This window comes from Lithobates pipiens, unplaced genomic scaffold (genome assembly GCF_037356315.1).
Source record: "Lithobates pipiens isolate NorthernLeopardFrog02 unplaced genomic scaffold, aLitPip1_a1.2 Scaffold_8, whole genome shotgun sequence".
NCBI lineage: Eukaryota > Metazoa > Chordata > Amphibia > Anura > Ranidae > Lithobates > Lithobates pipiens.
Window position 1 is genome coordinate 683,548,612 of NW_027507903.1, and position 22,742 is coordinate 683,571,353.

At 47.6% G+C, this 22,742-nt stretch overlaps 1 protein-coding gene across 2 annotated transcripts in view; it reads left to right on the forward strand.

Annotated features, from left to right (window-relative positions):
* Positions 1-2,167: 2,167 nt before the first annotated feature.
* Positions 2,168-22,742, forward strand: part of LOC143962147 (C-reactive protein-like) — a 43,139-nt gene continuing 22,564 nt past the window's right edge. The window contains exons 1-2 of one of the 2 annotated variants that reach the window (XM_077471478.1): positions 2,168-2,280; positions 12,721-12,791. In XM_077471478.1, coding sequence (XP_077327604.1) covers positions 2,237-2,280; positions 12,721-12,791 — 115 coding nt within the window. In that variant the 5' untranslated portion in view covers positions 2,168-2,236. Of the gene's footprint in view, positions 2,281-2,593; positions 2,644-12,720; positions 12,792-22,742 lie in introns of those variants that run through there. The other variant, XM_077471479.1, reaches the window with a different exon arrangement.

Below are 22,742 nucleotides of genomic sequence, written 5' to 3' on the forward strand. Positions count from 1 at the left end.
TTTTTTATTTATTCATTTTTTCTTGTCTTACTTATAGTATTTGTTGTAATTTGGCCACAATGGTTCATACCTCTGGTCTGCTGTATTTTTAACTAAATAAATTTGCTGATTGTTTAACGGTACGTTCACGATCGGAGCCCGTCTTTTTTCCCCCTTTCCCTTTCGCTCGTGGCCGGGCAGCCCGAGCGCCTTATGTTTTACCACAGGTTTGCATATTGAGGAACCTCCGCACATGTCTGCCCATAGGAGAGCTCTCCAAACTCCGGAAATTAGTAGCCATTGGACGGCCATCCTGTCCATCTTCCTAGTGTAAACTGAGAGGGAGGAAGGCTAATCGGCTGGTTCCGGAAACCATCGGCCCGCGTCAGAAATCCTCGGAAGGTATACACGTGTTGACGCCCCCCGCGGTGTGTGAGAGCGGAGTGTGCACCTGGAATCCCTGCAGAGGGTTGGTTTCTGCCAGCGCTAACGACTCCCTCTGTTTGGAGTCCATCCATTGCGGCAAGAGTCCAACTTTTTTCCGTTCAAGAAGCGATATTGGCAACATTTGGAAGTTTCATCAAGCTTCTAAGAAAGACTGATTTCCTTGTTTTCTGCATTTTTTGGGGACTAGAATTACAACTATAGTCTCTTACTTGTGAGGACTTTGCCCTTGTACACACGGTCGGAGATTCCGACAACCAAAGCCGTCGGATTTTGTCCGACGGATTTTGTCCGAAACTGTTGCATACACACGGTTGGACGAAGTTGTCGGAAAATTCGATTGTTCAGAACGTGATGACGTTATTTAGTTACGATGGGACTACGTTCAGGCTAGTCCCCCCCGCCGGTGCTCCTGGCTTCTCCTCTCTTGCTGGTGCCACCAACAGGAAATTTCCATGCGGGCTTCCTCCCAAGCCCCGCTGCTGCGTCCATTGACACAGGCGATGGAGCTTGTCACAGCCCCCCCCCCGCGCGTGATCCCTCATCACCTGAGTTGATTGACAGGAGCGGAAGCTAATGGATCCTCTTCTCGAGTCTCCTGCCAATGCTCCTGGCTCCTCCTCTTTTGCTGGTGCCCCCCAGGAGGAGATTAATTCCCATGCGGGCACACATGTGGGCTTGCTCCTGAGCCCCCCTGCTGCATCCACTGACACAGACAGCGGGGCTGGGCTCCGCCCCACCAACCCCTCGTTACTGGAGTTGAGTGAGAGACAGAAGCCAATGGCTCCTCTTCTTTGGTCCCCCGCCAGAACTCCTGGCTCCTCCTCTCTTGCTGTGCCCCAATAGGAAACCGATTCCCATAGGGGCACTCAGGCAGGCTCACTCCCAAGCCCTGCTGCTGCATCGATTGACACAGACAGTGGGACTTGCTCCCTGACCCCCCTTCCCCAGCCTGCCTGCCTGCCCTATCCCTCCTGCCAGCACTCTCCCTCCCTGCCTCCCTCATCACTGGAGTTAATTGATTGGAGCCGGAGCCCATGGCTGCTATCAATCTTCTCAATGAGGAAGATGGACATGCTGGATAGAATAGGGATCAGGTAATAATAAGAGGGGGCTAGGGGTATCCTGCAGCAGAGAAGGTGCTTGAGGCTTTAGAAACACTTTAAGGCAGGGGTCTAAATCTGGCAGCGCTCCAGCTGTTGCAAAACTACAAGTCCCATCAGGCATTGCATGGTTGACAGTTACAAGCATGACTCCCACAGGCAGAGGGATGATAGATTCTCAACAGCTGGAGGGCCACCAGTTGGAGACCCCTGCTTTAAGGCATTTTGATATTTGCATAACTCAACTCAAGAGCCAACTCACTGCCTCCATCAGGGCTGAGGGCTCTTGAGAAGAGTACTGTGGCAGCTCTGTATAGCACCCTGCCGGCCCCTCCTGCCAGCATTGCATAGAGAAGCACAGAGAGCCCATACACTCCCAAATAAGCAACACGAAAATAATTTTGGTTTGCAAAAAAAAGCCATTGTTGAAAAAAACGGAATGTTCCACATCTGTTCTGGTAAGGAAGGCTTGGGTTTCACATTGACACGGGTCAATGCTTTCCTATATGACATTGCCTGTATTGGTCTTGGAGGCTCCTGATGTTTAGTGTCTTGTATTGTGCAATGGTGATCCCTGGGGGGGTGTAATGTGGGGGGTTCGGGGAGGAGGAGGTGTTGTTGACAAGGAACAGATGTTATAATACCCCCACCGTCTTCTCATCCCACCATTACTAGGAGGATCTGAGCGCTGAGAGGGGCTGAGGCTGGAAATGCAGAGAAAGATTCAACCAGACGGACAACTCAGAGATCGAAGGTAACGCACAAATGATGGAGGGGGGGGTTACACTGGATGTGTATGGGGTGATTGAAGAGGAGTGAGAATGCAGATCAGAGAAGTCAGAAATCAGGAGGGGTCAACATATACAGAAATATCTCTCTGTCCGGACCCCCTCCTAACTCCGTCTTGCCGTCCTGCTGCAGTTGTTGACCTTTCTTAATGGCCACGGCTGGATACACCTTAAAAAAATGATAAATTCACATATTTGTTGTGGGGAAAAAAATGTGCATTCATTATTTTTTAAGTATAATATTTTAAATTATTATTATTATTTTTTTTTTTTACATAGAACAGTTCCAGCAATAGGAAACATCAGAGTATATACAGTATCTCACAAAAGTGAGTACATCCCTCACATTGGTGTAAATATTTTCTTCTATCTTTTCATGTGAAAAGTGAGTGTACAGCTTGTATTACAGTGTAAATTTGCTGTCCCCTCAAAATAACTCAATACACAGCCATTAATGTCTAAACCGCTGGCAACAAAAGTGTCCAAATTGGGCCCAAAGTGTCAATATATTGTGTGGCCACCATTATTTTTCAGCACTGCCTGTACCTTCTTGGGCATGGAGGTCACCAGAGCTTCACAGGTCACCACTGTAGTCCTCTTCCACTCCTCCATGACGACATCACAGAGCTGGTGGGTATTAGAGACCTTGCGCTCCTCCACCTTCCGTTTGAGGATGTCCCACAGATGATCAATAGGGTTTAGGTCTGGAGACATGCTTGGCCAGTCCATCACCTTTACCCTCAGCTTCTCTAGCAAGGCAGTGGTCATCTTGCCGGTGTGTTTGGGGTCTATTGTTGAGGGGGGTGAATTTTGTTGTGGGCGGTTCATTGTTGCTATGGGGAACTATTGTCCAGGGGAGCTGGACAAGGAGTTTCCAGAGCTCTCTAAGGTAAGCTGGGTTCCACAAGCCCCGCGCCCAAGGGGGTCTATTGTTACTGACTGTTGGAGGGTCTTTTGTTGCTGGCTGCAGGGGATCAATTTTACTGCTTTCCTTGTTATCATTAACAAATTCCATATGAATTACTTAGCTCCAGGGCTTTTTTCTCAGAGATTAGGTGCAGCCAGGAATTGCCCCTTTCTGAGTCACCCCTGTTCTCCACCCCTACCAACTTCTGAGCACCGTTCCTTGGTCCCACCTTCTACCCACCTCCCAGTACCACCCTTTTAGAGAATAGTGATGGACGAACTTCCGACGGGACGTTTCGCGAACGCGAAACGCGAACGGACACAAACGTTCGCGAAAACGACCGTTCGCCGCGGGCTCCATTGACTTCAATGGGAGGCGAATTTCGCAAACCTTTAGGTCGAATTTGCGGCCACGGGGTAATTATTAGGGGGTAGCACGTAGTCCCACCACCTGGACAATAGCATAATACATGTATGAGGTGAATTTGGGATCGATAACTACAAGCATTTTTTTTTTATTTGGGAAATTGTTCTGACAATTCAGGACTATGGAGCTAATGAAGGCAATGGAGGAGAGGGAAGGTCAGGGACCAGGGTAGGCAAACAAGAGGGTGCAGGAGATACAGAGCACTGACAGCAGCACCGTAATACAGAGCACTGACATCAGCACCGTGACATACAGCGCTGACAGCAGCTCCGTGACATACAGCGCTGACAGCAGCTCCGTGACATACAGCGCTGACAGCAGCTCCGTGACATACAGCGCTGACAGCAGCTCCGTGACATACAGCGCTGACAGCAGCTCCGTGACATACAGCGCTGACAGCAGCACCGTGACATACAGCGCTGACAGCAGCTCCGTGACATACAGCGCTGACAGCAGCTCCGTGACATACAGCGCTGACAGCAGCTCCGTGACATACAGCACTGACAGCAGCTCCGTGACATACAGCGCTGACAGCAGCTCCGTGACATACAGCGCTGACAGCAGCACCGTGACATACAGCGCTGACAGCAGCTCCGTGACATACAGCGCTGACAGCAGCTCCGTGACATACAGCGCTGACAGCAGCTCCGTGACATACAGCGCTGACAGCAGCTCCGTGACATACAGCGCTGACAGCAGCTCCGTGACATACAGCGCTGACAGCAGCTCCGTGACATACAGCGCTGACAGCAGCTCCGTGACATACAGCGCTGACAGCAGCTCCGTGACATACAGCGCTGACAGCAGCTCCGTGACATACAGCGCTGACAGCAGCTCCGTGACATACAGCGCTGACAGCAGCACCGTAAGCAGCCCCAGGAGGAAGTCAGCACAGCACAGGGATGGTGTGATCCCCTCATAATAAGAACCCCCAGGAGGAAGTCAGCACAGCACAGGGATGGTGGGAGCCCCTCATAATAAGAACACCCAGGAGGAAGTCAGCACAGCACAGGGATGGTGGGAACCCCTCATAATAAGCAGCCCCAGTAGAAATATGACACCGCTCAACCTCTTCAAAGAGGAGGGTAGGGGCATATAGTACGGTGTGCTTTTTTGGGTCAGGGAAGTGAGCCAAATGAATTAAGAAGGTCTGTGTGCTTGATTCCAAAAATTGTTTATAGACATATACATGGTCTACTGATCACATGTGTTGAATTCCTCCGAGATCCATGCCTCATTCATTTTTAGAAATGTGAGGTAGTTAACACTGTGGTGAGCTAGGCGAGTACGCTTATCGGTCACAATCCCCCCTGCTGCGCTGAACGTCCTTTCGGACAGGACACTGGATGAGGGGCAAGCCAACAGTTCGATTGCAAATTGGGCAAGCTCTGGCCAGAGGTCAAGCCTGCCCACCCAGTAGTCTAGGGGTTCATCACTCCTCAGAGCGTCCACATCGGCCGTTAACCCAATGTAGTCGGACACCTGACGGTCTAGGCGTTCCCTGATGCTGGATCCGGATGACACCTGTCGATGGGTCGGCTGAAAGAATGACCTCATATCCGAAGTCACCAACACATCTTCAAACCGGCCTCTTCTTGCAGGCGCTGTTGGATTGGTACCCGCAAATCCTTCTCTGGGAGTGGGAATTGCTCCTCTGCCAGCGCACGCAAAAGCAGAATGCAGCATTTCTCGAAGCAAGGCCTGGAAGTGCTGCATTCTGACAGCCCTCTGCGACGGCGGTAACATTTCCGCCATTTTGTGTTTGTACCGGGGGTCTAAGTACGTTGCCACCCAGTACTGGTCCTTGACCCTCATGCTTTTTATACGGGGGTCCCTATTAAAACACTGGAGCATGAAGGCCCCCATTTGCACTAAAGTGGAAGCGGTGTGGTGGCCTGGCTCCTGCTCATCATCCAGGATAATGTCGTCCTCTTCATTCTCCTCTCCCCATCCTCGCACAACAGGGATCCCAGAAAGGTTTAAAGCATGCTCTTCTTGCTCCTGCTCATCCGCCCCGGCACCATCCTCCTCTGACTCCTCATCAGACTCCTGTTGTTGACTTGTCTCAGATAGAGTAGCCCCCCCTGGGAATTCATCCAGCATTGCGACTTCCTCATCTTCCCGCTCCTGCTCCTCCACAGCCTGATCAATGACACGACGCAATGCACGCTCCAGAAAGAAGGCATAAGGTACCATGTCACTGATGGCGCCATGGCTGCGACTGACCAGTTTGGTGATCTCCTCAAATGGCCGCAGAAGTCTGCATGTGTCGCGCATGAGCAGCCACTGGCGCGGTGAAAAAAAACCCAGCTCCCCAGAACCGTTTCTTTCGCAGAGTTCATACAGGTAGACGTTAACTGCACGTTTCTGCTGGAGCAGCCTATCAAGCATATAGAAGGTTGAGTTCCATCGCGTCGGGCAATCGCAAATAAGACGTCTGACCGGCAGATGGTGTCGCCGCTGAATGTCAGCAAGGCGAGCCATGGCCGTGTAAGATCTTCTGAAATGGGCCGAGATTTTCCTTGCCTGCCGCAAGATGTCCTGGACCCCAGGGTATTTGACAAGGAATCGCTGCACGACCAAGTTTAAGACGTGTGCCATGCACGGCACGTGCGTGATTTTGCCCTGTTTCAATGCGCTAAGCAGATTGGCACCGTTGTCACACACCACTTTACCAACTGTCAAATTGAGCGGTGTTAGCCACTCATCTGCCTGTGAACGCAAAGCTGAAAGGAGTGCCGGGCCAGTGTGGCTCTTTGCTTCCAGGCACAACAGACGCAGCACGGCATGGCAACGTCTCACCTGGCATGTGGAATAGGTTCTGGGGAGCTTGGGCGGTGCAGTGGAAGAGACGCTAGCAGCGGAAAAGGAGGAGGCAGCTGAGGAGGAGAGGGAGGAGGATGGAGTAGGAGGAGGAGAAGAAGAGTCAGGCCTGCATGCAATCCGTGGCGGTAAAACCAAATCTACACGGGTGCCACGGGTTACATGCTTGACGGCCGTCAGAAGGTTCACCCAGTGGGCAGTAAAACTGATATACCTTCCCTGCCCGTGTTTGCTAGACCACGTGTCTGTGGTCAGATGTATCTTGGCACCGACACTGTGTGCCAGAGATACATTCACTTGCCGCTGAACATGGCCATATAGCTCTGGGATGCCCTTCTCTGAGAAATACTTCCTTCCTGGGACCTTCCATTGTGGTGTTCCAATGGCCACAAATTTGCGAAAGGCCTCCGAGTCCACCAGTTTATATGGCAGTAGTTGGCGGGCTATGAGTTCTGACAAGCCAGCCGCCAACCGTTGGGCAAGAGGGTTATCCGGCGTCATCATTTTTTTACGCTCAAACATTAGGCCCACGGAAGCCTGCCTTTTTGCAGAAAAATGTGAGCTTGGCGTGATGGAAGGTGGAGTGGAGGACAATTGTGAGGAGAGAGGAGAAGGAGAAGTAGAAGACGAGGCTGGACGGTGAGAGCCTGCAGTGTGGCTTTGTGTGTTCCGTTGCTCCCACTGGGCTCGGTGATGGCTGCTCATGTGCCTTCTTAAGGCGGTCGTCCCTAGGTGAGTATTGGGCTTACCGCGACTAACGCGTTGACTGCAAAGATTGCAGATGGCAACGCTATTGTCAGCAGCGGACACGTTAAAAAAAGCCCACACTGCGGAGCCATGTGCCGGTGTCCTGGGAGCGCCAGATGTGACCGTACATGGTCGATGACTCGCTCCTGATACATTTGCAGTCTGCTTTGTCCCTGCTGTGCAATGTAAGTCATTGCTGCTTCTCCTCCCTATCTGCTGGTCCATATCTCCCTCTGAACTCCCCTCCTCTTCCTCTCTTGTGGGCACCCACGTGACATCACTAGACACGTCATCATCAACGTCACCTTCCCCACCGCTATAAGTAGAGTAGGCAGCAACACCGGGGACCAACCTCCTCCTTGGGCTGATCTGGGTACTGGCGTCAGACTGCTGAGTAGCGCTTGTTGCTACCTCCTCTTCCTGATCCAATACCAAGAGTGGCTGCGCATCAGAAATGTCCTCTTGATATGGATCGGAAAATAATTCCAGTGACTCAAGCGGAAGGTATGTGGTGGTGGTGGTGGTGGTCGTGTTGTTGGTGGTAGTGTCTTTGGGGGTGCACATAGCAGAGAGTGAAGAAGAGGGTGCAGATCGAGAGGATGAGGAGGGTGCAGAAGAGTAAGGCTGAGCGAGCCACTCAACCAAGTCTGGTGCATCCTTTAAAGTAATTGAACGCACCTTCTGCAACTTCCCACTTTGGCTCAAGCCTGTTGCTCCTGCCCTACCCCTACCACCCCTGCGGAAGGGCCTGCCTCTTCCTCTGCATGTCATTTTTTAAATGACCCTGTGACAAAACTCTTAGTCCCTATACCGCTGAAGGACTGCTGCAGTATAGGTGAGCGGTCAGCAGTGGTGCACGTCAACCCTATCTATTGTGGACCTATAGCGGTCCTTACAGAACAGCAGACTGTACCGCACTCAAGCCTATGTACCGTAGCACCCTATACCAAGTTACCAGTCCTTATAAGAACTTTTGTGGACCAAGCAGGTTGTGTATTAGTGTTTAGCAGACTGTACGTCAGTCCCTATACCGCTGAAGGACTGCTGCAGTATAGGGCAGCGGTCAGCAGTGGTGCACGTCAACCCTATCTATTGTGGACCGATAGCGGTCCTTACAGAACAGCAGACTGTACCGCACTCAAGCCTATGTACCGTAGCACCCTATACCAAGTTACCAGTCCTTATAAGAACTTTTGTGGACCAAGCAGGTTGTGTGTTAGTGTTTAGCAGACTGTGCGTCAGTCCCTATACCGCTGAAGGACTGCTGCAGTATAGGGCAGCGGTCAGCAGTAGTGCACGGCAACCCTATGTATTGTGGACCGATAGCGGTCCTTACAGAACAGCAGACTGTAACGCACTCAGGCCTATGTACCGTAGCACCCTATACCAAGTTACCAGTCCTTATAAGAACTTTTGTGGACCAAGCAGGTTGTGTGTTAGTGATTAGCAGACTGTACGTCAGTCCCTATACCAATGAAGGACTGCTGCAGTATAGGGCAGCGGTCAGCAGTAGTGCACGGCAACCCTATGTATTGTGGACCGATAGCGGTCCTTACAGAACAGCAGACTGTAACGCACTCAGGCCTATGTACCGTAGCACCCTATACCAAGTTACCAGTCCTTATAAAAACTTTTGTGGACCAAGCAGGTTGTGTGTTAGTGTTTAGCAGACTGTGCGTCAGTCCCTATACCGCTGAAGGACTGCTGCAGTATAGGGCAGCGGTCAGCAGTGGTGCACGTCAACCCTATCTATTGTGGACCGATAGCGGTCCTTACAGAACAGCAGACTGTACCGCACTCAAGCCTATGTACCGTAGCACCCTATACCAAGTTACCAGTCCTTATAAGAACTTTTGTGGACCAAGCAGGTTGTGTATTAGTGTTTAGCAGACTGTACGTCAGTCCCTATACCGCTGAAGGACTGCTGCAGTATAGGGCAGCGGTCAGCAGTGGTGCACGTCAACCCTATCTATTGTGGACCGATAGCGGTCCTTACAGAACAGCAGACTGTACCGCACTCAAGCCTATGTACCGTAGCACCCTATACCAAGTTACCAGTCCTTATAAGAACTTTTGTGGAACAAGCAGGTTGTGTGTTAGTGATTAGCAGACTGTACGTCAGTCCCTATACCAATGAAGGACTGCTGCAGTATAGGGCAGCGGTCAGCAGTAGTGCACGGCAACCCTATGTATTGTGGACCGATAGCGGTCCTTACAGAACAGCAGACTGTACTGCACTCAGGCCTATGTACCGTAGCACCCTATACCAAGTTACCAGTCCTTATAAGAACTTTTGTGGACCAAGCAGGTTGTGTGTTAGTGTTTAGCAGACTGTGCGTCAGTCCCTATACCGCTGAAGGACTGCTGCAGTATAGGGCAGCGGTCAGCAGTAGTGCACGGCAACCCTATGTATTGTGGACCGATAGCGGTCCTTACAGAACAGCAGACTGTAACGCACTCAGGCCTATGTACCGTAGCACCCTATACCAAGTTACCAGTCCTTATAAGAACTTTTGTGGACCAAGCAGGTTGTGTGTTAGTGATTAGCAGACTGTACGTCAGTCCCTATACCAATGAAGGACTGCTGCAGTATAGGGCAGCGGTCAGCAGTAGTGCACGGCAACCCTATGTATTGTGGACCGATAGCGGTCCTTACAGAACAGCAGACTGTAACGCACTCAGGCCTATGTACCGTAGCACCCTATACCAAGTTACCAGTCCTTATAAAAACTTTTGTGGACCAAGCAGGTTGTGTGTTAGTGTTTAGCAGACTGTGCGTCAGTCCCTATACCGCTGAAGGACTGCTGCAGTATAGGGCAGCGGTCAGCAGTGGTGCACGTCAACCCTATCTATTGTGGACCGATAGCGGTCCTTACAGAACAGCAGACTGTACCGCACTCAAGCCTATGTACCGTAGCACCCTATACCAAGTTACCAGTCCTTATAAAAACTTTTGTGGACCAAGCAGGTTGTGTGTTAGTGTTTAGCAGACTGTGCGTCAGTCCCTATACCGCTGAAGGACTGCTGCAGTATAGGGCAGCGGTCAGCAGTGGTGCACGTCAACCCTATCTATTGTGGACCGATAGCGGTCCTTACAGAACAGCAGACTGTACCGCACTCAAGCCTATGTACCGTAGCACCCTATACCAAGTTACCAGTCCTTATAAGAACTTTTGTGGACCAAGCAGGTTGTGTATTAGTGTTTAGCAGACTGTACGTCAGTCCCTATACCGCTGAAGGACTGCTGCAGTATAGGGCAGCGGTCAGCAGTGGTGCACGTCAACCCTATCTATTGTGGACCGATAGCGGTCCTTACAGAACAGCAGACTGTACCGCACTCAAGCCTATGTACCGTAGCACCCTATACCAAGTTACCAGTCCTTATAAGAACTTTTGTGGAACAAGCAGGTTGTGTGTTAGTGATTAGCAGACTGTACGTCAGTCCCTATACCAATGAAGGACTGCTGCAGTATAGGGCAGCGGTCAGCAGTAGTGCACGGCAACCCTATGTATTGTGGACCGATAGCGGTCCTTACAGAACAGCAGACTGTAACGCACTCAGGCCTATGTACCGTAGCACCCTATACCAAGTTACCAGTCCTTATAAGAACTTTTGTGGACCAAGCAGGTTGTGTGTTAGTGATTAGCAGACTGTACGTCAGTCCCTATACCAATGAAGGACTGCTGCAGTATAGGGCAGCGGTCAGCAGTAGTGCACGGCAACCCTATGTATTGTGGACCGATAGCGGTCCTTACAGAACAGCAGACTGTACTGCACTCAGGCCTATGTACCGTAGCACCCTATACCAAGTTACCAGTCCTTATAAAAACTTTTGTGGACCAAGCAGGTTGTGTGTTAGTGTTTAGCAGACTGTGCGTCAGTCCCTATACCGCTGAAGGACTGCTGCAGTATAGGGCAGCGGTCAGCAGTAGTGCACGGCAACCCTATGTATTGTGGACCGATAGCGGTCCTTACAGAACAGCAGACTGTAACGCACTCAGGCCTATGTACCGTAGCACCCTATACCAAGTTACCAGTCCTTATAAGAACTTTTGTGGACCAAGCAGGTTGTGTGTTAGTGATTAGCAGACTGTACGTCAGTCCCTATACCAATGAAGGACTGCTGCAGTATAGGGCAGCGGTCAGCAGTAGTGCACGGCAACCCTATGTATTGTGGACCGATAGCGGTCCTTACAGAACAGCAGACTGTACCGCACCCAAGCCTATGTACCGTAGCACCCTAGACAGACCAAGTTACCAGTCCTGATAAAGAGCTTTGTGGAACAAGTGAGTTGTGAATGATTAGCAGACTGCAGCAGAAGGGCAGCAGTCAAGTATAATATTCTTTCTATATTTGGAAGAAAGAATATTATACGTGTACAAGCCTATTACCGTACCACTGATACCAGTCCTGAAAAGAACCTTTGTGGAACTAATAGTAACAGCAAGTCTTTAAAATTATCCTCACTGCCTGACACACTGCTTCCTGCCTGTCCCTATACAAATTGGCAAAAAAGAGTAGGCTGGAACGATTAGCTGGAACAGCTCTTTTGTGGACCTGATAGTAACAGCTAATGATGATGATGATGATGATGATGAAGAAAGACTAATCTGGCTGAGCTGTCCCTAAAATAGCAGCATACAGCGCTCTGTCCCTTTATCTAAACTGACAAAAGAAACTCAGGCTGCTGACCTAACACCTATACCAGTCCTGAAAAGAACTTTTGTGTACCAAATAGCTAGCGTTTTCTCTGTCCCTACTCCACACAGGATCCTTTCCCTACAGTGACAGAAGAAAGAATGTAAAATGGCCACCGGATCGGGTGTATTTATAGGTTAGGGGGAATGTCCAAGTGTCCATGAGCTGTCATGTCTCAATTGGTTGTCCTGTAACACATGATAAACGTGTCACGAAAGGTTAAAGTTCTTGTATACATTAAACACGTAAGTCCGCCGGGGCGAACGACGGAAAAAGGCGTTCGAACCCGCGGACGGCGAAAGTCGGAAATTCGCCGCGAAACGACCGCCGGGCGAACCGTTCGGCCATCACTATTAGAGAATACAGAACTAAGTATCGTTTTGTGGTGCTAAGAAATTTGTATTGAATTTAACAACAAGCAGTACAATAGATCATCTTCAGTCAGCAACAATAGATCCCACTAGCAACAGTGGACTACCTGCAGCAAAATATCAACACCCCCCCACCCCACAATAGACTCCAAGCAGCAACAACAGATCTCCCCACAGCCAGCTTCATAGAACCCTCCAGCGGTCAGTAACAATAGACCCCCCTCTACATTATCATTGGGCAAGAGGGAAGCGATGGAACAAGACGTGTTCAGACGTGTTCCGTTTGGACTGAACATTCAGCTCATACCTAGTGGTGACTTGTTTGGCCGCTTATTGAAACCCAGATACCTTTGGCCATAAAATTTTTGTCTGTTTCTACTAACAAATGCTGACTATTGCTTAGCAGAGACTGATTTTTTATTTTATTTTTAGGCTATTCAGAGAGATGGAGCTGAGTGCGGTGGCGTTGTTGATGGTGGTCTCTGTGTCTCTTGCACAGGAAGGTAAGTGATAGAGCCTGCGTACACTTACTGCTAGAGGAAATAAGGGATGTATGATATTTCCATTCTTCTCCGCTTTTCTATTTCTCTTTACATAAAGAGGTTCCACAAGGAAGAGCTTGGCTCTTCCCCCTTCCCTATTGGAAGCTCTGCTTACTGAATTACAGCCATTAGATCATCACTGGGGAAGAGCCGAACACCCCCCTCGGTTTGGTTCGCACCAGAACATACCGAACAGGCAAAACATTTGGAAGGACGCACGAACACAGTTAAAGTCTATGGGACACGAACATGAAAAATCAAAAGTGCTCATTTTAAAGGCTAATATGCAAGTTATTGTCATAAAAAGTGTTTGGGGACCCGGGTCCTGCCCCAGGGGACATGGATCAATGTAAAAAAAAGGTTTTGAAAACGTTATTTTTTTCGGGAGCACTGGTTTTTTAATACTTAAAGTGATACAATATAAAAGAAATATTCCTTTAAATATCGTGCCTTGGGGAGTGTCTATATTATGCCTGTAAAGTGGCACGTGTTTCCCGTGTTTAGAACAATACCACAGCAAAATTATATTTCTAAAGGAAAAAATGTCATTTAAAACTGTTTGCGGCTATAATGAATTGTCGGGTCTCGGCAATATAGATAAAACTCATTGAAAAAAAAAGAGCATGAGTTCCCCATGTTTTTTTTTTACCATTTTTGACACTTTTTATTACCCTGTTACTAATTCACATGGGGGAGGAGGCTGGGATCTGGGGGTCCTGGGACAAGGTGCTTTGGGGTCAGACCCCAAAGCACCCTCCCCATATTGAGGGCAGGTGGCCTGGTACAGTTCAGGAGGGGGGGCGCTCTCTCGTCTCCCCCTCTTTTCCTGCGGCCTGCCAGGTTGCGTGCTCGGATAAGGGTCTGCTATGGATTTGGGGGGGACCTCTACACCATTTTTTTTTTATTTTGGCGCAGGGTTCCCCCTTTAATTTCCATATCAGACCTGAAGGGCCTGGTATGGATTTTAGGGGGACCCCCACACAACCTTTTTTTTTTTAAATTTTGGTTCGGGGTTCTTCTTAATATTCATACCAGACCCAAAGGTCCTGGTAACGGACTGGGGGGGAACCCATGCTATTTTTTTCCAATGAGTTTTATCTATATTGCCGAGACCCGACAATTCTTTATAGCCGCAATCAGTTTTAAATGACAATTTTTCCTTTAGAATTTTCATTTTGCTGTGGTATTGTTCTAAATACGGGAAACACACGCTACTTTACAGACATACTATAGACACCCCCCAGGAACGATATTTAAAGGAATATTTCATTTTTATTTTTTCACTTTAATCATTATTATAATCACTGCTCCCGAAAAAACGGACGTCTTTAAAACTTTTTTTTTTGCATTGATACATGTCCCCTGGGGCAGGACCCGGGTCCCCAAACACTTTATAGGACAATAACTTGCGTATAAGCCTTTAAAATTAGCACTTTTGATTTTTCATGTTGGTGTCCCACAGACTTTACGAACATTGGGATCAACCCTAATCACCACCCAGTGGCGGCCGGTGCTTAATATTTTCATGTCACACAACTGGGTGGGCTCAGGGTGCAGTGTCACCCTTTTTTGAAGTCAAAGTGAAGTCATGTGCTTAAAAAAAAAAAAAACATTGGAATCCATGCATCTGGCACCCTGCATGTAGATTAGGGGTCGGGCGCATGGATTGAGGAGGGGGGGCGGCCCCCCAGCGCCCTTAATGGATGGACCTTCACTGGGATAGCCATGGGCTATGTGATGTCTGAGTCATGACCTGAGTTCATCCACATGGAGACAGACAACTCTTCTAAGAAATGATCTGACATAGACACCTATTTGTGGCATGTAGTCTGACTGGAGTATTGGCCTGGTATTGGATGGGGTCTTGCGAATTGCAATTGAAGCACCACACCACTGGTAAAAGGACCAAATCAGATGCAACTTTATTCCACTGAAAGTTAGGGATATAATCTGAAAAATATCCAACACGTTTCTTGTCCAAGTGCCCCCCCCCCCCCCCCCCTTCATCAGGGTTTGACTGGCAACAATGTGAACAAACCAAAAGTGAACTATACCTACAATTGTATTTTTTTCTCAGTGTGAATTCAGCCGCTTGTCAGCTGGCAGACCTGAGCTCGGTCATCCAGTGCAGCAGTTCTCTGCATAGACCTTTTGGAACCACAAACAAGGGAAAGTCACAAAGTTAACCAACGTCAACTACTTGCCACCCACCAACAACATATTTACTGCTGGCAGGCAGCAGCCACAGGCCCCCTCGACGTACATTGCAGTGAACTTAACTTTCTGGTTTTCAGGTGCGTGCGCATGCGTGTACGCCCCTTGCTGATTTGTGCTGTGATTGGCCACAGCACAAGTTTGTCAGCAGGTTTCAGCCAATGATTTTGGCTGAATACGTGCTGATCGATCGTGGCCAATCACAGCACAGGGCTCTGTGTTTACAACTCTGTGTACACAGAACAGCGATCTGGCTCCTTCTTCTCCCTGAATTCATCTCTGAGTTGGGCGGTGGGGGGCATCTAACAAAGCAAAAAAATAATATAGTGTACAGTGGGAAAATAGTAATTTTAATGTAGCTTAAAAAAAACAAACAAGCTTTTAACCACTGCAGCTCCGGAAAGGTTTTACCCCCTTCCTGGCCAAGCAGGCAGCTCCCGGTTTACAGACTTGGAGCCAGTCTCCCCTGTCCCTTCACCCTTCAAGCTTCCATGCGTTTGTGTATTCAGACGTCCACCCCGAACATTGCAGAGATAAACACAGACTCTTTCAAGCCTTACTGTACATGGCGGGAGACATGTGTGGTTTGTCCCATGGTTGACATGTTTCGCCCACTGTGGGCTTCTTCAGAACCTCAAGGGGATGCAGCAATATATGTTGCAATCCCAGTATCATAACCACTTCACCTCCAAAAGGTTTACCCCCACTTAATGGCCAGGCCATTTATTTGCAATAAAACACTTAAATTGTTACTTTGACAAGTGCGTGGTCGTGCAAAACTGTACCCAAAAGGATGTTCTTTGTTCCTACAAATAGAGCTTTCTTTTGGTGGTATTTGATCACCTCTGAGGTTTTTATTTTTTTTATAAACAAAAGAAGACCGACAATTTTGAAAAAAAAAACTAATATTTTTTACTTTCTGCTATAAAACGTCTACAGCTACGCCATTCTTTTTTAATGTTGGTGCAGGGTTCCCCTTAATTTCAATATCAGACCTGAAATGCAATTTTTTTTAAAATTTTGGTTCGGGGGTTCCCCTTAATATTCATACCAGACCCAAAGGGCCTTTATTGCCGAGACCCGACAATTCATTAAAGCTGTGATCACTTTTAAATGACATTTTTTCCTTTAGAAATGTAATTTTGCTAGGGTGGTATTGTTCTAAACGTGGGAAAAATGTGCCACTTTACAGTCATTCTATAGATACCCCCCCCTCCCCCCCCCGGCACAATATTTAAAGGATTATTTAATTTTTATTGTTTCACTTTAAGCATTAAAAAAATCACATCTCCCGAAAAAACAACAGTTTAAAAAGAAATGCATTGATAGATGTCCCCTGGGGCAGGACCCGGGTCCCCAAACACTTTTTATGACAATAACTTGCATATGAGCACTTTTTATTTTTCATGTTCGTGCCATTTTTTTCAATGATTTTTATCTATATTGCCAGGATCTGGCAATTCATTACAGCCACGATCAGTTTTAAATTACTTTTTTTTCCTTTAGAAATTACCCGGGTCCCCAAACACTTTTTATAAAATAACTTGCATATGAGCACTTTTGATTTTTCATGTTTGTGTCCAATAGACTTTAACAGTTTTCGCTTGGTGCGAACTGAACTGGGGGGGGGGGGTGTTCGGCTCATCCTTAAAAATGAAATATTCCTTTAAATATCCTGCCTGGGGGGTGTCTATAGTATGCCTGTAAAGTGGCACAGTTTTCCCGTGTTTAGAACAATACCACAGCAAAATGAAATTTCTAAAGGAAAAAAAGTCATTTAAAACTACTTAAGGGTCTGGTATGGATTTGGGGGGGCCCTATGCCATTTTTTTTATTTGGTGCAGGGTTCCCCTTAATATGCATACCAGCCCTGAAGGGCCTGATATGGATTTTGGGGGGACCCCTGTGCAATAAATTTTTTTTTGGTTTGGGGTTCCCCTTAATATTCAAACCAGACCCAAAGGGCCTGGTAATGGACTGGGGGGAATCCATGCCATTTTTTTCAATGATTTTTATCTATAGTGCCAGGATCTGGCAATTCATTACAGCCACGATCAGTTTTAAATTACTTTTTTTCCTTTAGAAATGTAATTTTGTGGTGGTACTGTTCTAAACACGGGAAAACTGTGCCACTTTACAGGCATACTATAGACACCCCCCCCCCCCCAGGCATGATATTTAAAGGAATATTTCATTTTTATTGTTTCACTTTAAGCATTATTAAAATCACTGCTTTCGAAAAAGGGCAGTTTTTAAAACTTTTTTTGCATTGATACATGTCCCCTGGGGCAGGACCCGGGTCCCCAAACACTTTTTTACGACAATAACTTGCATATTAGCCTTTAAAATTAGCAATTTTGATTTTTCATGTTCGTGTCCCATAGACTTTAACAGTTTTCGCTTGGTGCAAACTGAACCGGGGGGTGTTCGGCTCATCCTTAACCACTTCCCACCTGGCCAATGCACATATACGGCCTGGTGGGAGCCGTCTACTTCTGATAGGACGTTCAGGAACGTCCACCAGAAGGAGCGGGATCGCACGCGCACGTGCCCACACAGCGGCGCGATCCCGATGCGCCCGTGTCACCCGGACATGGCGCATCTCAGATCGGCAGGAGGGCTCTGTGATTGGCCCTCCTGATCACATGACGGCCGTGTCCAATCACGGCCGTCATGTGATGTAAACAAACAGCCGGTTGCTAGGCAATCGGCTCCTCCTCTCCTCACACAGAAGTCATCGCTGAGGAGAGGAGAGCAGAACGCTGCAGCCGGCTGATGATCAGTGAGTATGAGCTGTTTTTTACAGCTTTTTACTCACTGATCACCAGTCTAGTGTAAACACAAATCACCACACAGTGTAAACACACCACACAGTATAAACACAATGTCCCCACACACGTCCCCAAAACATACATGTCCCCAAATAATAAAAACACATGTCCCTAATAAAAAAAACATGTCCCCCACATATGTCCCACTAAAATCACATGTCCCAATGATTATCTGCACACATATGTATGTGATCACCTGCACGCATATGTACATGATCATTTGCGTACATATGTCCCTGATCACACAAACCAATTATTATACACTTAACAGAATTTTTTTTACCAAAAACATGTAGCAGAATACATTTTGGCTTAAATTTATGACAAAATTTGATTTTATTGGATTTCTTTTAAAATAGAAAAAAGAAAATATAGTTTTTTTTCCAAATTTCCGCTTTTTTTGTGCTTATATCGCAAAAAATAAAAAACTGAGTCGTGAATAAATACCACCAAAATAAAGCTCTATTTGTGCGAACAAACTGATAAAAATTTCATTTGGGTACAGTGTAGCATGACTGCGCAATTGTCACTGAAAGCGCTAGAGCGATGAAAGCTGAAAATTGGGCTGGGAAGGAAGGGGGTGAAAGTGCCCTGTATTGAAGTGGTTAAAAATGAAATATTCCTTTAAATATCCTGCCTGGGGGGTGTCTATAGTATGCCTGTAAAGTGGCACAGTTTTCCCGTTTTTAGAACAATACCACAGCAAAATTACATTTCTAAAGGAAAAAAAGTAATTTTAAACTACTTAAGGATCTGGTATGGATTTTGGGGGGGACCCCTAAGCCATTTTTTTTACTTGGTGTAGGTTTCCCCTTAATATCTATACCAGCCCTGAAGGTCCTGGTATGGATTTTGGGGGGACCCCCGTGCAATTTTTTGGGGGTTTGGGGTTCCCCTTAACATTCAAACCAGACCCAAAGGGCCTGGTAATGGACTGGGGGGGGGGGAACCCATGCCGTTTTTTTTTTCAATGATTTTTATCTATATTGCCAGGATCTGGCAATTCATTACAGACACGATCAGTTTTAAATTACTTTTTTTCCTTTAGAAATGTAATTTTTTGGTGGTACTGTTCTAAACATTGAAAAACCAGTGTCACTTTGTAGGCATACTATAGACACCCTCCAGGCATGATATTTAAAGGAATATTTCATTTTTATTGTTTCACTTTAAGCATTATTAAAATCACTGCTCCTGAAAAATGGGCATTTTTAAAACTTTTTTTTTGCATTGATACATGTCCCCTGGGGCAGGACCCGGGTCCCCAAACACTTTTTATGACAATAACTTGCATATAAGCCTTTAGAATGAGCACGTTTTGGTTTTTCATGTTAATGTCCCATAGACTTTAACAGTGTTCCACGACTTTCAAATTTGTGCCGCATAATGTTCGCTGTTTGGTGAACAGGCGCACAACGGATGTTCAAGTTGAACTTACATTCGACTCAAACATTGAGCTCATCCCTATTACTAAGCCCCAGAGAGCTGGAGTCCAGAAGGTACTGCAGGAGCCACACATCCGCTGCATACTAGGTCTGGGGTTGTGTCCCGCTCCCAGTGATGATGAAGGATGATGAATTAAAATACAAGAACAAATGGGGCACTTGACTTGGATTTTCCAAGGGCCAATGGAATTGTTGCCAGACACACCAGCTCCATTTTAGCAGCCCTCCACAAAAAGGGACAGCCCTCGGGAAAAAGGCAGAGGACCCAGAGTTGAGAATCCACATACATACAATCCAGTAATGCCCCGTGCACATCATAGGATTTTCCGACAGAAAATGTTCAAAGTGAACTTGTTGTCGGAAATTCCAACTGTGTGTAGGCTCCATCGGACATTTTCCATCGGAAATTTCTGACACACAAAATTTGAGAGATGGATCTCAAATATTCTCACAACAAAATCCGTTCTCGTAAATTCCGATCGTGTGTACACAATTCCGACGCACAAAGTTCCACGCATGCTCGGAATCAAGCAGAGCTTTATTTTTTCTCGGCTCGACGTACGTGTTGTACGTCACCTCGTTCTTGACGTTCGGAATTTCCAACAAGATTTGTGTGACCGTGTGTGGGCAAGACAAGTTTGAGCCAATGTCCGTCGGAAAAAACAAAACAAAACATGGATTTTGTTGTCGGAATGTAAATCCAAGGTAAATTAATGATAAAACTGATTTGTAGAAGAATAGAGCTAATGAGTTTCGTGGACCAAACAACCCTCCCTCCCGTATCAGGGCTTTAGAATGCTGGCTGTGCTTAAATGGACTGCAGATAACAAATAAGACTGCACTGGCATTTATTGATTGGAAAGTTTCAGGAGGGCAGGTTACGCCAGTGTTAGTGAATGAAGCACAGGAACTCATGAAAATTTCCAAGCGGTAAATCCCAGTGCAGTCTGATTTGATATTTTCTCACCTAAGTCAGTTTAAGCACAGCCAGAAATCTTAAGCCCTGATCAAGGGGGAGTGTGTTGGGCCCCCCGAAAATGAATTGTCTCTATTCTGCTACAAACCATTTTTATCATTTAATTACCTTGGAATCTTGGACGTTTGTTTAGTGCTCTCATTGTATGTGAATGATGAAAAATGAGGATGAATGATGATGAATGGCTGAGCAGAAGAAGGAGATTGAGGGACAACATCAGAAATGATGTCTACATGCCCTTCCATGGCAGTGGAGAGACAGATTTATGACTCCTGCTGTACGTTCCACCACCAGATCAGCGGGGCCTACTAATAACTACTGTATGTAAGTAAAAATAACTTACAGATTAAACAAATCATAGCAAATGTTAATACACAATTTAATGTAAAAAAAAAAAGAAGCATTATGTCTGAAGTTGGGCTTTAACCACTTGCTTACTGGGCACTTAAACCCCCCTCCTGCCCAGACCAATTTTCAGCTTTCAGCGCTGATGCACTTTGAATGACAATTGCGCGGGCATACAACACTGTACCCAAATGAAATTTTTATCATTTTTTTCCCACAAATAGAGCTTTCTTTTGGTGGTATTTAATTACAGCTGGGAGTTTTATTTTTTGCTAAACAAACAAAAAAAGATGCAAAAAAAAATCATGTTTAATAGTTTGTTATAAAATTTTGCAAACAGGTAATTTTTCTCCTTCATTGAAGTGCGCTTATGAGGCGGCACTGATAGGCTGCACTGGTGGGCACTGATAGGCTGCATTGGTGGGCACTGATAGGCTGCATTGGTGGGCACTGATAGGCTGCACTGATAGGCATAGTTAAGGCGGCACGAATAGGCACAGATAAGGCGGCACCGATGGGCACAGATAAGGCGGTACTGATGGGCAAAGATGGGCACAGATAAGATGGCACGGATGGGTGGCATGGATGGGTGGCACTAAGGGGCACTGATAGGTACCACTGATAGCTGGGACTGATGGGCACTGATAGGTGGCACTGACAGGTGGCTCTGATAGGTTGTACTGCTGGGCACTGATGGGCGCCACTGATGGGCACTGATGGGCACAGATATGTGGCACTGGGGTGTAGCACCTTTGTTGAGGCAGATTGTGGGCACTGCTGGGTGACACTGTGGGCACTGCTGGGTGGCACTGACGGGGGGGCACTTATTTTTTAATGAGGTGGCACTGGCAGGGGGCAGGTGGGCACTGGCAGGGCTGGCCGTGATCGGGACTGATGTCCCGATCACGGCCGCCGATGATCGGCTCTTTTTTTTTCTCCTCGCTCTGTCAGCACGAGGAGGAATAATGGCCGATTACCGACTCCGTTGTATCACATGATCAGCTGTCATTGGCTGACAGCTGATCACGTGATAAGGGGTCGGGATCGACCCCTTGTTCGGATCGGTGATCAGGCAAGTCTCATAGACTCGCCGATCATAGAACGTGCTGCGCGCGCCCCTCAGGGGGCGCGCAGGCCGCTCGTGCACGGGACAACGTCAATAGACGTCGTCCCGGCAAAGGAGGTACGCGCTGTAGCCATCATTCTGCTATAGCGCGGGTCTCAAGTGGTTAATAAGCAAGGCAGCCAGTTTGTATACCTGGTAGTATTATGCCGCATACACACGATCGAATTGTCCGGCGTACTTAGTCCGGCAAACAATCCGGCGGATAGTCCGGCAGACTTTCTACCGAACGGACTTGGCCACACACGGACACACAGAAAGTCCGGCGTTTGCTAGCGCGATGACGTACAGCACGTACAACGGGACTAGAAAAAGGAAGTTCAATAGCCAGTAGCCAATAGCTTCCTTTTCGTACTTGCTTCTGAGCATGCGTCATTCTTAGTCCGCCGGACTAGCATACTGACGAACGTATTGTCCGCTGAAACCCAAGTCCGGCGGAAAGATTGGACTGCAAAAATACTTTCTAAGTCCGCCGGACTTTATGCTGAGAAAGTCCGCTGAAGCCCACACACGATCGGATTGTCCAGTGGAATGCATTTCGGCGGACTAAGTACGCCGGACAATTCGATCGTGTGTACACGACATTAGTACCCCTATACATTATGTAGCCAGGTGCCTGTGTCATTGTGGGACATTCTTTAAAGCAGAGTTCCGCCCAAAAGGGGAACTTCTGTTCATTTGTCTCCTCTCCCCCCTCCGGTGCCACAATTGGCTCCTTTCGGGGGGGGGGGGGTTGGTTCCTGTTCCCACTTCCAGGAGTCCGGGCTGCTCCCTCCTCCTTTCCCTGTCGCCGGGCCAGTAGGAGAGAGAAGTGGGGCACATGCACAGTAGAGTTCCCGGTGTGAGACGGCGGCAGCACCTGACAGCCGATGGAAACTTCCACTGCGGTGCCGACATTGCTGGACTCCAGGTCAGGTAAGTGTCCGATTGTTAAAAGCCAGCATCCGCAGGAAAGTGTGCCTGCTGGCTTTTATTTTA